The 16,234-nt window shown below is 39.2% G+C and overlaps 2 protein-coding genes and 1 long non-coding RNA gene across 5 annotated transcripts; 2 read left to right on the forward strand and 1 right to left on the reverse strand.

Moving 5' to 3' along the window:
- Positions 1 to 56: 56 nt before the first annotated feature.
- LOC119023387 lies at positions 57 to 3,188 on the reverse strand. Its single transcript, XR_005076251.1, has 3 exons — positions 3,059 to 3,188; positions 2,143 to 2,270; positions 57 to 922 (listed from the first exon to the last, which is right to left on the reverse strand). It is a non-coding gene; the product is annotated as an uncharacterized LOC119023387 (long non-coding RNA).
- On the forward strand, positions 2,517 to 12,967 carry nr2c2 (nuclear receptor subfamily 2, group C, member 2). 3 transcript variants are annotated; one of them, XM_037105278.1, is made up of 15 exons: positions 2,517 to 2,668; positions 4,765 to 4,846; positions 5,131 to 5,226; positions 5,433 to 5,633; positions 5,791 to 5,896; positions 6,045 to 6,224; positions 6,707 to 6,863; positions 6,960 to 7,050; positions 8,492 to 8,637; positions 8,804 to 8,981; positions 9,186 to 9,307; positions 9,418 to 9,557; positions 9,790 to 9,927; positions 10,151 to 10,256; positions 10,433 to 12,967. In XM_037105278.1, exons 2-15 carry the CDS (start codon positions 4,790 to 4,792, stop codon positions 10,605 to 10,607), a joined length of 1,893 nt encoding a protein of 630 aa, XP_036961173.1. In that variant the 5' UTR covers positions 2,517 to 2,668; positions 4,765 to 4,789; the 3' UTR covers positions 10,608 to 12,967. The 3 variants fall into 3 exon arrangements, with proteins under 3 accessions (XP_036961173.1, XP_036961175.1, XP_036961174.1); XM_037105279.1 differs by lacking the exon at positions 2,517 to 2,668 and adding an exon at positions 3,223 to 3,355; XM_037105280.1 differs by lacking the exon at positions 4,765 to 4,846 and having other exon boundaries at positions 2,525 to 2,668.
- A 659-nt stretch (positions 12,968 to 13,626) lies between these two features.
- mrps25 (mitochondrial ribosomal protein S25) lies at positions 13,627 to 15,465 on the forward strand. The gene is made up of 4 exons (XM_037104489.1): positions 13,627 to 13,760; positions 14,023 to 14,129; positions 14,221 to 14,308; positions 14,698 to 15,465. Exons 1-4 carry the CDS (start codon positions 13,627 to 13,629, stop codon positions 14,885 to 14,887), a joined length of 519 nt encoding a protein of 172 aa, XP_036960384.1. The 3' UTR covers positions 14,888 to 15,465.
- Positions 15,466 to 16,234: the final 769 nt, after the last annotated feature.

The raw sequence follows: 16,234 nt of genomic DNA on the forward strand, positions 1-16,234 counted from the left end.
GAATAATAAAAACAATTCAATTAGTAAATGAATACAAGTAAAAGAAATACATACAGGTACGTACAGGTCTTAAACCCAGATTTTAGGTTGGGGAAACTTTGAACATTTAGCAGATGATTTTGAAAACTGCCTATAGTGTCAAACTACACACATACACAGGTAAATTGAAAAAAGAAAGTGTTTTGTTAAAATATTACTTTGCCCACCCGTACAAATAATACTTGAGTAAAGTCGTGATGAATTAGATCAAAAGTACAAGTAGCAGTAAGTTGCACAATAGGTTACATGCATGCATAAACCACCTGTAAGTAATGGGATCTGATATTCAGCATTTTGCCGATGACCTGAATTAGTGCTCAATCTGTTTAATCTGATCGCAAGTAAATTAAATTCATTTAAAATGTGCTACTTTGGTAAAGTAATGGAGTAGTGTGGTGAGCAAAAAGTGTAATAATTTGCCTCAGAAATGCAATGGAGTAGAGGTGTTAGGTAGCAGAAAATGGAAGTGCTCAAGTGAAGTCTAAGTGCCTCAAAATAGTCTTTAAGTAGAGCACTTTAGTAAATGTACTTAGTTACATTCTGCCACTGCACACACAGTAAGTCACTCTGCTTAGTGAAGGTCAAACATCCAACACCAAGTGAAGTGACATTGAGCAGCACATTTACATTCATAAGTATATTTATGTGCATGTAAATGTGTGACTCCTGCTTTGGCTATAATAACAGACATCTATTATGAGCACACTGTGTTTTAAATGACCTGAAATGAAAACACATGGAGTCTCATGGCTGTGATGGAACCAAGAAATGTTTGTGTTTTTATTGCACTGTAAAAGTTGTATTAATTAACTTCTAATATATACATAGTGACAGACCTTTTCTTGTGCTGGTCCTGGACAGCTGGACATGTATGTGGACAGCGCTAGTCACAAGAAACAAGTGATTGTCAGTGTAAAAACAGCACATAGGAGAAAAAAAACATCAGATGTTATTTATATTTAAACATATGAATTAAAAGCTGTGTTTTGCCTAACTGCAAAATCTGGCCCCTCTTCTCTACAGGGGCAACCATCTACTATATAATGTATAGTGTGTATGTGTGTGTGTGTGTGTGCGTGTAATTATTTCTTTACAAATAAATACATAAAAATACATCTCTGATCTACTTGTATGCTACAAAGCATCCCGACCCCCCCAGAACATCAGGGACAGGTTCAGTCAGTGTTCCCAGAATCAAATTCAAACGAGGTGAAGCAGCTTTTTGTTCCATTGTTCCACCCGTGGGGCAACTTTTCTGATTACCTGAAGGCTGTTAAAACCGTTGGCTCATGTAAATCATTGTTACAGTTCATTGTGGCTTTCAAAGATTAGATTAGTAACGTCCTTTTGAATCTGTGACATTGTACTAGCTTGCTTATGTTTTAATAGCATTTTTAAACAGGTAATAATTTGCATGGGTTGCCCTTTTGTTTGAATGATGTCTCAGCATGTTTGGATGAACATACCTGATTTGTTGTAAATTTTGCATGTAGTATCTGAACTGTAAAATTGCATAGATTTAGAAAGATTGTCTAAAAATTGTTATATTTCAGGGACAGTGTGGGAGAACAATATGTAAATAAAAGTGTAAATAAAAGCTGTGGTATTTTGACAGTATCTGCAAAGTGTGGCCCCTCTTTCCACTAGATTACTCAATAACTAAATAATGTACTTTGTATGTCACAGATCCAGATCTGTCTCTTGAAAATGATTTATATGGAGTGCCAGGACTGCATTTGTCTTTGTCTATTATAAATGTTTGTGTCTTTAGATAGATAGATAGATAGATAGATAGATAGATAGATAGATAGATAGATAGATAGATAGATAGATAGATAGATAGATAGATAGATAGATTTATCCCCAAGGGGAAATGCATTTTTGCATTTTTAATATATTAAATTTGTCCTTATATCAATATACGTATATGTATATATACTAACCATACTCTACTTATTATTGTTTCACCTTACCTTTCAGCTATCCCCTTTTACTTTCAATTCCCACTCCCCACTTTCTGTATCCAAACATGCACACACACACACACACACAACAAAAAAACCCACACATATACACACACCCTCGACATACAATGCAATATACCTGTTTGTTTTGGGGGTTTTGCTTGCTTGAATATTTGTCTTGCTGTCATCATTGTTAACGCTGTCTTATTTGTCTTTTTCGTTTGTTTGTGTGCTATCATGTCTCTCACTGGTCTTCTGTTGCACCATCTAATAAAAACAAAAGAAGAAATGGCTGCATTAATAATGTGGAAGCAGTGCTAATGCTAGTAGGTTTTTCCGCTTAACATTTGTTATGACAGTTTTTGTCTTGATTGTGTACATTTTCCAACATTATATCTTGACAGCATCATCCCTAGACAGTCAGACACGGTGACGTCAGTCCTGTCTGGCTCGCGTCAAGAGGGTAAGGGAGGGGTGGAGGCGCGCGGGGACGCGAGAGAGGAAGGAGTGAAAAAAAAAAAAAAAAAGAAAAAAAAAAAAAAGAACCATCACCGACGCGCTGGCGGAGCGGGGTCACGAACTATGACCTTTAACAGAAGAAAACCAAAACAAATATTTTATAAAATAGCCGAGAGCCCTAAATCTGTGACCACCGCTTCTCAGAGGTAAGTCTCAGTCTCGCATTGAAAACCGCTGAAAGCTCTGTGAGATACTGGATGATTAAAGAGCGAAGCTAATCTTCCAGCTAGCTTGTTAGCCTGCCGATGCGGAGCTCCCTCCCTGGCCGACTCTGGCTGCTCGGGATCCGGGGCAGGGAGCGTGAAACGCTGGGCGCCGTCCGGCAACGCTGGTCTGCTTTACGGACAGTTAAACTAAGTATTAATGTCTGACACTGCTGTTGACGTATCCTCAAGTAGCTCCTGCATGCTAGAGAGGGGAAACACGGGTAGAGTCGGCTCCTGCTGCAGCCTTTATTGCGTTTAGGTGAATAAAGCTAGCTTAAACGGCTAAAAGTGAAAAGCTACAGCGGCTGCAGATGAACTCGACCCTTTTACCTTTGCCATCCCGGGGACAGAAGTGGGTTGAGATGACAGGGACTGTGACTTAATTCACCAGGGCTGCATTTTTATATTTAAGATCAGCACATCATGTCTTCCACCGTAACCTACAGTTTTGAAAGAAAAATGCCCCAGTATATTTATCAATAGGATTCGTCTCCAGTGTTATTGGCTGACTGCCAAATTCTCCATTTTGTTCTGTGTTGTGATGCGTTTTGGGGAGGGAGGTATTGATGATGGGCACTGTGTTACACCAATTGGTCCACAGCGTGAGGCAGCATGCTCCTCCCTTTGGTGAGTAAGCATGTGGAGCCACTGCAGTCACATAAATCAGTTTTCACTTAGGCTGTCAGGATGCATTAGTAGTTATGATCCCAAATTAACAGGGACAGGGTCAGAACTGTCAAGTGCAGGGAGGTCATTAATGGTGGGACTATATCCTGTCACCTGTTTCTGCAGAGGATGATGCTCAGATGCAATGTGTCACCCACAATTTAAATATAGAGCTTTAGAAATCATGTCGTATTGTCTGTGGTAGAGGTGTAACAATATGGCTACTGATTATTAGAAAGCAAGGAGGCTGAAATTGATATTTTGGACTGATATTCATTTGCAGTTAAAATGTTAATCTCTGTTTGAAAATCTCCAACAACCAGTGATGAAATGAATCTAAGTACATTATACTTAAAGCTGCTCTTAAGTATACATTTGAGGTACTTTGCTTGAGTTTTTCCAGTTTCTGCTACCTCTACTTCCTCTCCACTACATTTATTTGATGCATTACTTTGCAGAGTCGGGATTATTCATTCTTAATAGGCTATCAATTGTGACGTGCTGGCTGTCAGATTGTCGTAGGCAGGATATTGTGTCAGAGGATGTTGCATCAGAGCCAAAGTAGAACATTTTAAAATGCGTTTATTTTAGTGGCTGTTGTAGAGAAAAATCTAGTCACACATATATTAGAATTCAATACTGTCGGTATGCAAATATACACGGCACTGAACTGGTGCAACCCTGGTGCAAAAACTTCTTTTTCCCATGGTGTCTGCTCATCCTCTATGTGCCAGTATGCTGGATTATATGATACAATATGCCTGACACCATAATCATTGTGAAGTCACATGTAAAGGGACACACCAGGCTAGTAGCCTGAGAAGCAATGGTAGCAGGAAAAGCAGCTGGGAAATGGGGATGTGTACATCTGAGGTGGTTAATTTATATGGAGGGACATAAGCGATCCTGTGTCGGGTTCAGACTGCAGTGTAATCTGGTTATCAACACTCTCTCAAATCTCATGCCCAGGTCACACTCAGAGGTCATGGATTTGGCTTGCGGTGACATCACTGCAGTCATGTCAAGGCTGGATATGTCACACAAAGTATTTATCCAAGGTATCTGAACAGGAAGAACATAAGAGTAGTGTTTTTCATTTTTGTTTCTTGATTAAGAATTTTTAACCTTTATATAACTAGGACTGAAGTCTCAAGTCTCAAAAGTGCAGCCAGCAGCCAGCAGTACAGTGCACAGTTTTAGACCTGAAACATAAACACACACTTCAATTTGTCACCAAATTGTCACAATGCATCCTCTGTGAGCCACCAGCACAACTTTATATCAGTAAAACCGCCCCGGCATTGGCCAGCTCTTCTGTGACACTTTGCACCTTTGTGGTTGATTAATGTCTGTGGCATCTTTCCAAACAGACTTCACTAATGACCTTACATCATCATGACGACCAACCTCAATCTGCTCGCTCAGCAGAAAGTGGAGGAGCACGAGGCAGAGGTGAGCGTGCACTGGGTGACCTTGATGATGTACTGTTTGCTCGCAGTCTGAGATGTTCCATTTAACCTAAAGTTGATTTTGATTCAAATACTGCAGTGCCTCTGTCTGGCTGTCTGATTAGTGGATGCTGCCTTTATTTATTGCCATTGAGACTTACCTGCTGTAGACAGCTTTTCTTTAGACGTGTTACATAGTGGCATTTCTATGCTTTAAACAGACTCAAGTAAAATATATTTGTGTTGTAGACTTATTGATTATAATTTGTATATGTTTACAATCTGCAGGTGTCATCCTCTCCATCAGACTCAATGATGAGTGAGTCTCCACAGCGCTTTCAGATCATCTCCACAGAGCCTGCAACGACACCACAGCGAATACAGGTAACAGATCACATGAAACTGCTGCTACCTGTTGCTGCCTGATTTTGCACTTTTTCAGAAGCAACAGCAGTGAACAAGTAGATGTAACAACATGTGGCTTATCTCTCCAACCTTCAGTCTCACCCTCTTCTCTTTTCTTTTTTTAGCACAACCTCATTGGTGCATGTTAATTTCCACCTCCCTCTCTTTCTGTCTCCCTCTGTCAGATTGTAACCGATCAGCAGACAGGTCAGAAGATCCAGATAGTGACAGCGATGAAGCCGGCCAGTGCTCCCAAGCAGCAGTTCATTCTGACAACAGCTGACAGCTCAGGGGCAGGCAAGGTTATCCTGGCCTCACCAGACAGCCACAACACTAAGCAGCTCATCTTCACTGCTGCAGACAGCCTGATGCCAGGAAGAATACAGGTACAGTCCCCCCCATAATATCACCCCCTGCTACATAGTGTGATGGTACTATTGGAAGTATTTGTTATTATTTTCAGACAGTGTTATAACCATGATATTGACATTGTGTTAAGGTGAAAAACAAGATAAATGGCCTGTGTTTGACTTTGATCCTCAGATCGTCACAGATCCAGTGTCAATGGAACGGTTGTTAGGGCAGTCGGGGGACTTAAGCCGACCACAGCCAGTTGAGTACTGCGTTGTGTGTGGGGACAAGGCTTCAGGTACTAAAGTTTCTTTACCAGGTGATGTAAGGATTTGTTTGTGTTTTTACCATTGCATCCTGATGCCAAACCTGACTGTGTGTTCAGCAGTCGAACATGCACCCACGCACACAGTGACTCACTCACTGATTAGTTTCTTTGTGCGCAGGGCGTCACTATGGAGCGGTCAGTTGTGAGGGATGCAAAGGTTTCTTCAAGCGGAGTGTGAGGAAGAACCTGACCTACAGCTGCCGCAGTAAACAGGACTGCGTCATCAACAAACACCACCGCAATCGCTGTCAGTTCTGTCGGTTGAAGAAATGCCTTAAGATGGGAATGAAGACCGACTGTGAGTTAGCATCGAAATCCAGAGGATGATATGAAAATATGTAGAAAAGCACAATGCTGTTCAGACCGTCTGGCTGTCTGCAAGTCTCAAAAAGTGTTGAAAAGTTCAGTTCCCATTACAAACCATTTATGAAGCAGTTGCTGAGTTCAACAAAGAACATGTGCAGCTATTAATGGCCATAGAAAAAATGTTTATAGATGAGTATTTATTAACCACTTACAAAGTGGAAGAAGTATCAGTCATAACTTAATAGTTGCTTAATAATGATCTTATGATGCATTTTATTGTTTTTTAACAGTGAAAAAACTATTAACTAAAGAGTTTTTACTTGGTTAAACCTGCTAGAGTAAAGTGACATTTATATAACTGGGAATTGATCTGTACAACTTAGAAATACTGGAAAAATGTGATATAAATGCTTCATATTTTATAACAATTAGAAAAAAGTAAATACAGTTTTTATGCATTCTGTTTCTCCTCAGCTGTCCAGAGTGAGAGAAAGCCCATCGACGTAGTGCCCAGAGAGAAGCATACCAACTGTGCTGCCTCCACCCAAAAGATCTACATTCGCAAGGATCTGAACAGTCCACTCATCGCCACACCAACCTTTATTTCTGATACAGAGACAGATGGCTCCAGGTCAGTGGTAATATGAGCTACAGACAGACCTCAGGCCCCAAAGCTTCTTGATGTTATGTGAACTGTTTTTTGATAATGCTCTTTGGTTCTGTGCAGATCCAGCCTGCTGGACCAGGGGATGCTGGTTAATATCCAGCAGCCGGTCATCCAGAGTGATGGAACTTTGCTGCTGGCCACTGACTCAAAGGTACAGCTGCAGATACTATAAATATAACATCTGCCTGCAGCTTTGTCCTTCTGCTCCTTGAATTATGTGTGATCGTTCAGACGGAGATGTAGCAAGTTTCTGTTGCTCTTGCTCTTGGGGCTGTTATGTTTGGTACTAAGTATTAGAGGAGAAACTAAATAAAGACATTTGCGCTTAGAGGTCTTTATAGCTGGGAAGACGCTGTGCGCATTAATTTATCTTGTACATCGTGTGGACTCACTTTTCCTCAGCCTTTTGCATGGCCAGAACCTGCAACATTTATGCTCTGTGCAGATCAATTGACTGTCCATGATGATACTGCTGACAGTGAACATAAGCACAGAAACCCCACGCTATTTTGTTTATTCAAACCATACAAGTGTGTCAGTCAGGCCAACAACTTCTATTTTGTTTATTTACAGAAACAATTGACTTGTATATAGACATTCTATGTTGTTGATCACTGTTGGTTTTACAGACACCTGATTATTCGCTCACCTGTATGTACATAATATGTTTATTTTGAACTACATTACCCATCTTAGTTGTCCTTGTTTTTAGCCATATGTTTATAATAAATTCCTGTATGTTGCTCTTGGAACTGTGTCTAAGTTCATTGTTAGTATCTAAAAACCAGAGTCACATTTCATGTGCACATGCTTGGCAAATAAAGCTGATTCTGATTCTGTTACTTAAATTGATTTTGAATGGCAAGTTGAAAGAAATGAAGAAAAATATGGAGCTGCACATGACTGGAGTAAGCAGTTTGACTGTAATTTCTAACCTGCCAGAAATCATTATCAATGATCTGGCTATTATACCTGGTGGCATGTTCTAACTAGAATGGTGCACAGTAAAGTGCATACCTCTGCCAAGAACCAACAGTCGCCTTTAATTCAGTCAAGCCTGATCCAATATCAGTCGCCCTGTTTGCTCTGAATTTTAAACCACCCATAACTGATTAAGTATCATTTAAGATCACCAGATCTGGGATCCACATCATGTTGTACTCACTCATGGACACCAGCCATTGAGTAGATTTTTTTATTTTTTTTAAATCAAGATCCGTGCATTATTTCCTGAGAAATACGTGAAAATATTGAAAAACACACTGCAATACACTGTAACTTAAGCTTAATTAACAATACATTTACAATTTATCAATGATGGTTATTGTAAGTTTATTTTTGGTAAAAGTGTTACCTTGTACCATTTAGAACTAGGCAGGGACTAAAATCCAGCTCAGATTGTCAAGTATCTTCCCAACTTAAGGCAGATTTATTTTTTAGAACAAAAAGTAAGTTTTTACAGTGTAATTTGAGCATTTGTCATTTATTTTTGTTGCATACATGTTTGTGTTTTATTTTGTGTCTGTAGTGGGTCCTGGTTCAGTTGACCTATTTGATGAAAAAATAACCTGCATTGTTTTGTTTGTCTTCAGATGGAGTCTGGGCAGGGGGACTTGGGGACACTAGCCAATGTGGTGACATCACTGGCCAACCTGAGTGACTCACTCAAAGAGAATCTAAACAATGGTGATACCTCGGACAGCCAACATGAGGAGCAGTCTGCCAGCGAGATAACACGGTCAGTCAGCAGTGCCATGCAACATTAAATAAACATCACTGTATTATCTGCAATGATTTTACCCCTTACATTTGTCCATTTTAGGCATTTAGCCAGCTTTTCTGTGTTTTTCTCTATTTTTTTTTCAACTCATGGTCTCTCTGGTTTTTCCGTGTGGTATGCACAGTGCCTTTGACACCCTGGCCAAAGTTTTCAATCCACCTGAAGTTGGTGTTGGACAGAGACTGGCAGAGAAGTCGCAGTGTGTTGGTGGAACAACCATCCAGCTGATTGGTCGAGACCAGGAGACCCCCATCATTGAAGTGGAGGGACCATTGCTCACAGACGGCCATGTTGGCTTTAAGGTGGGTGGAGTCAACACACTTGAATCACATTAGATTTTTAACAGTTCATCAAAATTTCATGAAAATGGCAGTATGGATGACTACAATTTCCAAATTGTAGGAGACCCAATATTTAATATAGGCCAACTTTGGCATGTATCTGTCACCAAATATGTTTTAATAATTTCCTTTTTCCTTCATCTCTGTCTTTTCCTCTCTGTGTAGCTGACCATGCCCAGCCCCATGCCCGAGTATCTGAATGTGCATTACATCTGTGAGTCAGCATCCAGACTTCTCTTTCTCTCCATGCACTGGGCGCGCTCCATCCCTGCCTTCTCAGCTCTTGGGTATGAATGGATTGCACTACTGTCTTTCAGTATGTAAATTTGTGAAGACTATATGAATACAGTGCATTATCTTCTATATACATGCTCACACTTTTTTTTCTCTGTCTCAGCCAGGAGGCAAACACAAGTTTGGTGCGAGCCTGTTGGAATGAGCTGTTCACTCTGGGCCTCGCTCAGTGCGCTCATATAATGAACCTGTCGACCATCCTGACTGCCATCATCAACCACCTTCAAAGCAGCATCCAGGATGGTATGGACCTTGGAACTCGTCAAAAAAACTGAAGATTGAGACATGTGTCTAAAGTTACAATAACTTTTACATATTACACGTATGAGCCCCAAATGATGCTACATCATTATTTATTTGTCCATGTATCTTTTGATGATGACACCATGTGTTTTGTTGTTTTTTCAAATTAACTTTCCTGGTTAGATAAAGCTTAAACAACACGAAGAAAAGTTGGCATTATCTTCTCTTTCAGACAAGCTTTCGGGGGAAAGGGTGAAGCAGGTGATGGAGCATATTTGGAAGTTCCAGGAGTTCTGTAACAGCATGACAAGGTTGGAGACTGACAGCTACGAATATGCCTACCTGAAGGCTATAGTGTTGTTCAGCCCTGGTGAGTCTGCTTTTCTTAATCAAGAATAAAATTTCAATAATTTATTACTCTGTCTGGTACATTAAGAAAACCTGCTAGGAGACACAAGTGAACTGATGATGAGGAGTTAAGGTTACGCAAACTGGTCTTAATTCTACATACCTATTTTCCGGAAGGAAGGGGGACAGAAATTGAATGATCTGTATAAGCATTTTTGAAAACAGCTGTATATTTGACCTATCAGATCACCCTGGTGTGGACAGCAGTGGGCAGATTGAGAAGTTCCAGGAAAAAGCACTGATGGAGTTGCAGGACTACGTGCAGAAAACATACCCAGATGACTCCTACAGGTACATTTCTACCTCTAATGTTAAGTGTCAGTTCAATGATTGTTTTAGTTGTGTCTGCTGTTACTGTACATCTGTACCTCAGTACCATTGTAAAAGAGGGCTCTCCCTGAATGTGCCACACTGCTGTCGCTGGTGAACATTACTTTGCTGTACCTGTTGTGTGTTCGTTTCCTCAGGTTGACCCGTATCCTGACTCGTCTCCCGGCCCTGCGCCTCATGAACTCCAGCATCACAGAGGAGCTTTTCTTCACCGGCTTGATAGGTAACGTCACTATTGACAGCATCATTCCCTACATCCTCAAGATGGAGACGGCTGAGTATAACAGCCAGGATTCTGAAGCCACTGAATGACAGCACATCACTGCAACAGCCAGAACTGCCTACTTAAAGATGGGCGGGGTACTCACAGTGACAGTAAACAGTAAACCTTAACTGTTGAACTGTAGTCCAGAATCCTGCAGCGACCCCTTTTTTCCTAACGATGCATGGTGCAAAGTCATTCAGGAATCCAGCACTGGAGAGCCGGGATGACACTTGGAATGTTTTGGGTATTTTCACTCTTAACTGAATGAAAAAAGGAATCCTCTGCAGCTGCAACAACACTCATCTCCATTAATGTCTTTATAGCACTTAAAGCTGATTACATGGCAACTTCACCTTCTGAGCTAAGCCTTTCAAATAATTTTTGTCTTTTATAAGCCTTACCATGCTCTCATGTTGATCACATACATAAATCAGCACTAGCTTTTGTTGCAGACATTAAGATGTCCGTAATCTAAAACTCCCGAGTATAAATCTTACATGTGGAAGGAATGATTTCGGACTAAAAACATTGGCGTAAGTACTTTTAGACCTGTGCACCTAGAAGCCATATAGTACTGGTATTTGTTGGTTTTGGGCACATTGGCGCTGTAAAAACTGATATTTTTAATGATCTGTTAGTTCTCTCAATTCAGGCTTTTCCAAAGACTCAGTTGGACTTCTCTGAATATCACACAAAAAATTCAAACAAGTTTTGTAAAATTGTCCTCCCTGTTCAATGTTTAAACAAGACAATAACATAGAAGGTACGAGACATGAATCTACAATTCCTTATGTGTATTATTTATTAGCTTTTAACTAGTTTGCTTCTTTACTCTGTTTCCAGTTACATGTCTTTTATTTAATTAACAGAGAGAAGCCAGACAAAGTCTCATTGTACCAGGGTATAATGAAAAAATAAAGATAAATATTTAAATACCTTTTTAAAAGTGTTGGAATGGGATCTGAAATCAGGTACTAGAGAGCTAACTTAAACCTTAAATGATTAACACTTAAACTTTATTAATGTGGACTGGCTATCATAGTATGCGTTCTTAGCCAATTTTAACGTTGTTCAGTTTCACGTAAGTCAAATTAGCCTCTATAATTGGCCATGTGTCCTTTTTTATACGGAATGACATCTCAGATTTTTAGGTTTGGGGGCATTTCATGTTTAGCGAAACTTAATTCTGGGTCATCATGAGTTTGTTGTTAATATAACCTGTGCAATCACCTCATCACTTTTCCCTTAATGACAATCAATTCTATGTTATTTCCCTCTGTCCCAGCAGTGTCATGACTGTTCTTCTCAATCTTCATTTTGTTTGCCTATTTATCAATTGCAATGATATCTTTTGAAGAGTTAGATTATCTTTAAGATTTTCGGTTCAGTTATGTTACTTATGTGTAGCTATGCTAATGTGTTTTTTTTTGTTTTGTACGTGTGTTTGCATTTGTACTCTGCTAAGTGCACATCATCAGCTTTTGTGGCGTTCCACTGTGTTCATGCTGACTAAAACTTTGTGTTTTGTATGTTTTCTAAAAACGTTTTCATTTGTTGTGAATTTTGCGTGTTGCATACTAAGTGTACTTAAAGTACTTTTGGGCAGGTTTCCCTTGATTTAAAAAATAGAAGAAAAAAAAACAAGACATTTTCTGGTAGGCAGTCTTGAGTGCACGGATGTCTTGAAGAACATATGGAGATGTGCATCGGCTAACCCACTTGTAAAAGGTCAGAATAAGCATCCACAGCAACATGAATAGTAACAGCGATGTAAAGAAATAAACAAGGATTATGTCTTGTGAAATAAATGTCAATTGTAATATTTGGGTTTAAAACCCTTTCAGACTTTGTAAAGGCACTGTCGTGAAATGACCTTTGTACATGTAATTTCATAAAAATGAGTGCATGTTGTTTTTAAGCGAGGTTTTATAATCTCTGTCTGTCCCAATAAGGAGCATTGTTATAATTTTTATAGTGCATTGCAGTGCATGATGAAGTTGCTAAAGTGCATTTTATTAAATGCTGTATGAAAAATGTTAATTTAAATGTTGTGGCTTTAAAATATTTACCATGAAAAGCTCCCACATTAGAGGAAATAAGATCAGTCATTTGTTTTGTTTTGTTTTTTTCAGCTTTGTGGATGGAGTATCATATGGTTGAAATTTTATACAATGTAAATGTACTTTGTTTTTCTGCTCATGTAAAATGTATTTCTTCAGACACAGATCGAGAAATTCAGACGGCATTCACATTATATCACAATCCTACATTTCTACCTCACACCAATGACAATATAAAACAAATGTATTAACGACTGAGCACCTGTATCAGCATTCCAGTCTCTGAGGCTGGCTTCTCTGAAGCCAAACATTATAAAAAAAATAAATAAATATGAATTATGACATGACTGAGTCTGTTCATGTTGAAAATGCACCTGGATACTGTAGAGTCTGCTATCATAAAATAAATCTTTGGTAGTAATATGGACAATACCAGATTTTCTCATCAGTTAAGTGATGCTGTGTCTGTGATGAAGTTAAAAACTAACTGTAGTCTATAAACCATTCATTCCTAGATTTGTTAACTTGTGGAAAATGACGACAGCAAAAAGCAAATCTTTTTTTTTTTTTTTTTTTTTCCCACAAATGGACGCAAAAGCTGTAAAATGCAGTTAGTCAGGATTATTTTCTAAAACACTGGAAGTGAGACGTAATATTTTTTTTTCTTTTAATTGTTCTGTATTGTAAAGAAATTTGAAAGGGACATAAACCATTAAAATATCAACACAAATACTGAACATAGGGGGCAATAAGATAGATATCATAGTAAAACGTGACATTATCATTGTCAAAATAAGGAATGAAAAAAAAGTCAATCAATGTATACCATAGATCATTGGTAATATAATTTTCTTCAAGAAATAAAAATGAAAAATTGCTAACTCGTCGCTCGGGTGACGACAACATCCGTAAACGTCATCAAAACGCGCCTCAACGTGTGCTATGCGACTTCTGCAAGCTGCAGTCCCTTCAAATGCTCTCTTGTAGATAAAAATACAACTTTAAAATGCCTATGAAAGGACGGTTTCCGATCCGGAGGACTATGGAGTACCTCCAGAAGGGGGACATCATCTTTAAAAACAGAGTGAAGATCATGACGGTCAATTATAACACACATGGAGAGCTTAGCGACGGAGCAAGGTCAGAGCTAACAACAGCTAGCTAAAACATTTCCTGCTAAAGAAAAACAAATTATTGTCTTTCTCAGATTCACATTGTATCTATGTATGTATCTATATCTAAAGGTGTTGTTATGAACTAATAATCAGGCAGGCTGTCTGTTCATTCAGAAGTAAGAAGAGGCTTAGAATGCTGTCCTATCTTGTTTAAATTAGCCAAAGTGGACCTTTGTCAGACTGCCAGTTGTGTGATTAATTGTGCATTTTCTCCTTTTGTTTTGCAGAAAGTTTGTCTTCTTCAATATTCCTCAGATTCAGTACAAAAACCCATGGGTCCAAATAATGATGTTCAAAAATATGACACCGTCACCTTTCGTGAAGTTCTACCTGGGTGTGTAGCCTCGCTTACACTGTTGTCTGGGCTTTATTACTATTGTTGTTTTAGTATCGAGCTTGTCCTCATCTCCTCTGTCTCCTTGCAGATGATGGTGAGCAAGTTCTGGTGGATGTGGAAGGGAAGGACCACAAACAAATATCACAACATGTGAAGAAGATTTTGGGCAAAACAGAGTAAGATATCCAGAGTTATTGTGAACTAAATGTGGACGCCTACATGACTATATTCGTTTATGGCTAGAGCTTAGATAAATTAAATATTAGATACTCAAATCAATACACAAAGATCGTTAGTAATGTGGGTCCATTTCCACATTTCACTTGGAAAGATCAACTCACTTACGAAAACTGTATCATTCGACTGGAGACAGTGTCTATTCAAATTACAACATAACTGGAGAAAATATATATTGGTAATATTTATTAACTTCCATCTATATCCGACAGAAAATGACTGTCTTTAAGTAACCATGATGGTGCCTGAGTCATAAAATAATTTGAGGTTTTCTATAATAATGACATAAATATGACTATATTGATTTGCCTCCCTCTCTTGTTTGCAGCGAAGTGTTACAAGCTGAGGCTCGAGCGAAGATGCAAGCCTCCAACCCTGCCAACTTTGGGCCGAAAAAGTACTGTCTGAGAGAGTGTATCTGTGAGGTGGACGGCCAGGTGCCGTGTCCTGGCACCACGCCGCTGCCCAAGGAGATGACAGGCAAATACCGTGCCAAGATGGCGGCGTCACAGGAGTGAGAAGAAGAGGATAAAAATGCTCTTGTTTATTTGGACAATATATTGATTAGATTTTGTACGATGATGCAAAAAAAGGACTACGACATTGCATATTTTGTTGTAAATATGTCTAACTTAATGGATCATAACTGGCTGGACTGAGACAGTTTTAATCGTTCATAACCAGCAGGAACCTTTGACACCTTGACCTGTCGTGGGCGGTGTTTGTACATGATGTGACCTGGTTGAAGTCTCCACACGTCTAGATGTGATTTACATTCAGCACAGTGTCTATGTTGTAATGTGAGCATTCAAATAAAAACTCTATTTGCCTATTGCTCTATGGAAATATCAGGAAAATCTCAGTCCTACTAATAACAACCAACCAGGTCACCAAGCAGAAATGAGAAACAGGAACATTCTTCATTAGACAACTTTTTTTTTTTTTTTTTTTATTGGTGATGAGATGGATTTTTCTCAAGTTATTAAATCGATATCTGTGCGTCCAAAATGTTTAGGTTTTGCAATTAATGTTGCTAAAATCAACTGCTAACACACATTAGCAAAGCTCCTCAACTTATTCACAATGTCACAAAACATATACAGTGTCACGTGTCTTGCTTAAAATCTGCGGACGTCATAGATGAGCAGTGAGATCAACAGACTGCACTAAACACTGTTATGTCTATGAAGAGAAATGTGGACATTCTGACTGACAGGAAAGCACTATGAAACATCCATGTACGGACTAGGCAGCACTGTGAGTGATAATACTTGCTGGCATTTCTGTAGTGTAATTGATCTGAAAAAAATTAAAAACAAAAGGCTTAAACACAAGAAGTTAGTCGACCTTTACGTACATGGATAAACGTCTGTGCACACTGGGATTCCAGTTAATTCCGGTGTCTTATATCTTCACTTAAAGTTGCCTACGATGTGCCTTGGTAAATAGTGTTTTGGATATTCATGGGGAGAGCTAGATGGATGAACTCTGAATGGACTTAACCTACTGGACAGACAACATGCTTTACATACAGATCTTGCCCGACAGCATGGAAGAGTAGCGGTACGTTGGGAGATTTTATCATTTTTGTCCAAAATGTACAAAACATGAAAGCAGGATAACGAGCTCAGCCAATAGCTGGATAGAAAGTCCTGCATTAAACAGCACTTTCAAAGACACACAGACACACGAATCATGCAACCCAAGTGCTCAGCTGGATCGGTAGTGCCATTGTAAAAGGTGAGATAACAACCTTGAGGGGTCGAACAAGAGGATGAGGAAAATGTTTTGCTCACTTGGCTCACTGTGGCATTTGGAAGGCAGCCATGCCAAGGCTAACCACATAGACAAGATGCAGAAAATAA

This window comes from Acanthopagrus latus, chromosome 7 (genome assembly GCF_904848185.1).
Source record: "Acanthopagrus latus isolate v.2019 chromosome 7, fAcaLat1.1, whole genome shotgun sequence".
NCBI classification, from domain to species: Eukaryota; Metazoa; Chordata; class Actinopteri; order Spariformes; family Sparidae; genus Acanthopagrus; species Acanthopagrus latus.

Coding starts and splice junctions, on each gene's coding strand:
- mrps25 (XM_037104489.1), top strand. CDS start 13,627: ATGCCTATGAAAGGACGGTTTCCGATCCGGAGGACTATGGAGTACCTC. Junction 14,130..14,220: donor TTTCGTGAAGTTCTACCTGG/GTGTGTAGCCTC, acceptor GTCTCCTTGCAG/ATGATGGTGAGCAAGTTCTG. Junction 14,309..14,697: donor AAGATTTTGGGCAAAACAGA/GTAAGATATCCA, acceptor TCTTGTTTGCAG/CGAAGTGTTACAAGCTGAGG.
- nr2c2 (XM_037105278.1), top strand. CDS start 4,790: ATGACGACCAACCTCAATCTGCTCGCTCAGCAGAAAGTGGAGGAGCAC. Junction 6,225..6,706: donor GATGGGAATGAAGACCGACT/GTGAGTTAGCAT, acceptor GTTTCTCCTCAG/CTGTCCAGAGTGAGAGAAAG. Junction 9,308..9,417: donor CCTGCCTTCTCAGCTCTTGG/GTATGAATGGAT, acceptor TCTCTGTCTCAG/CCAGGAGGCAAACACAAGTT.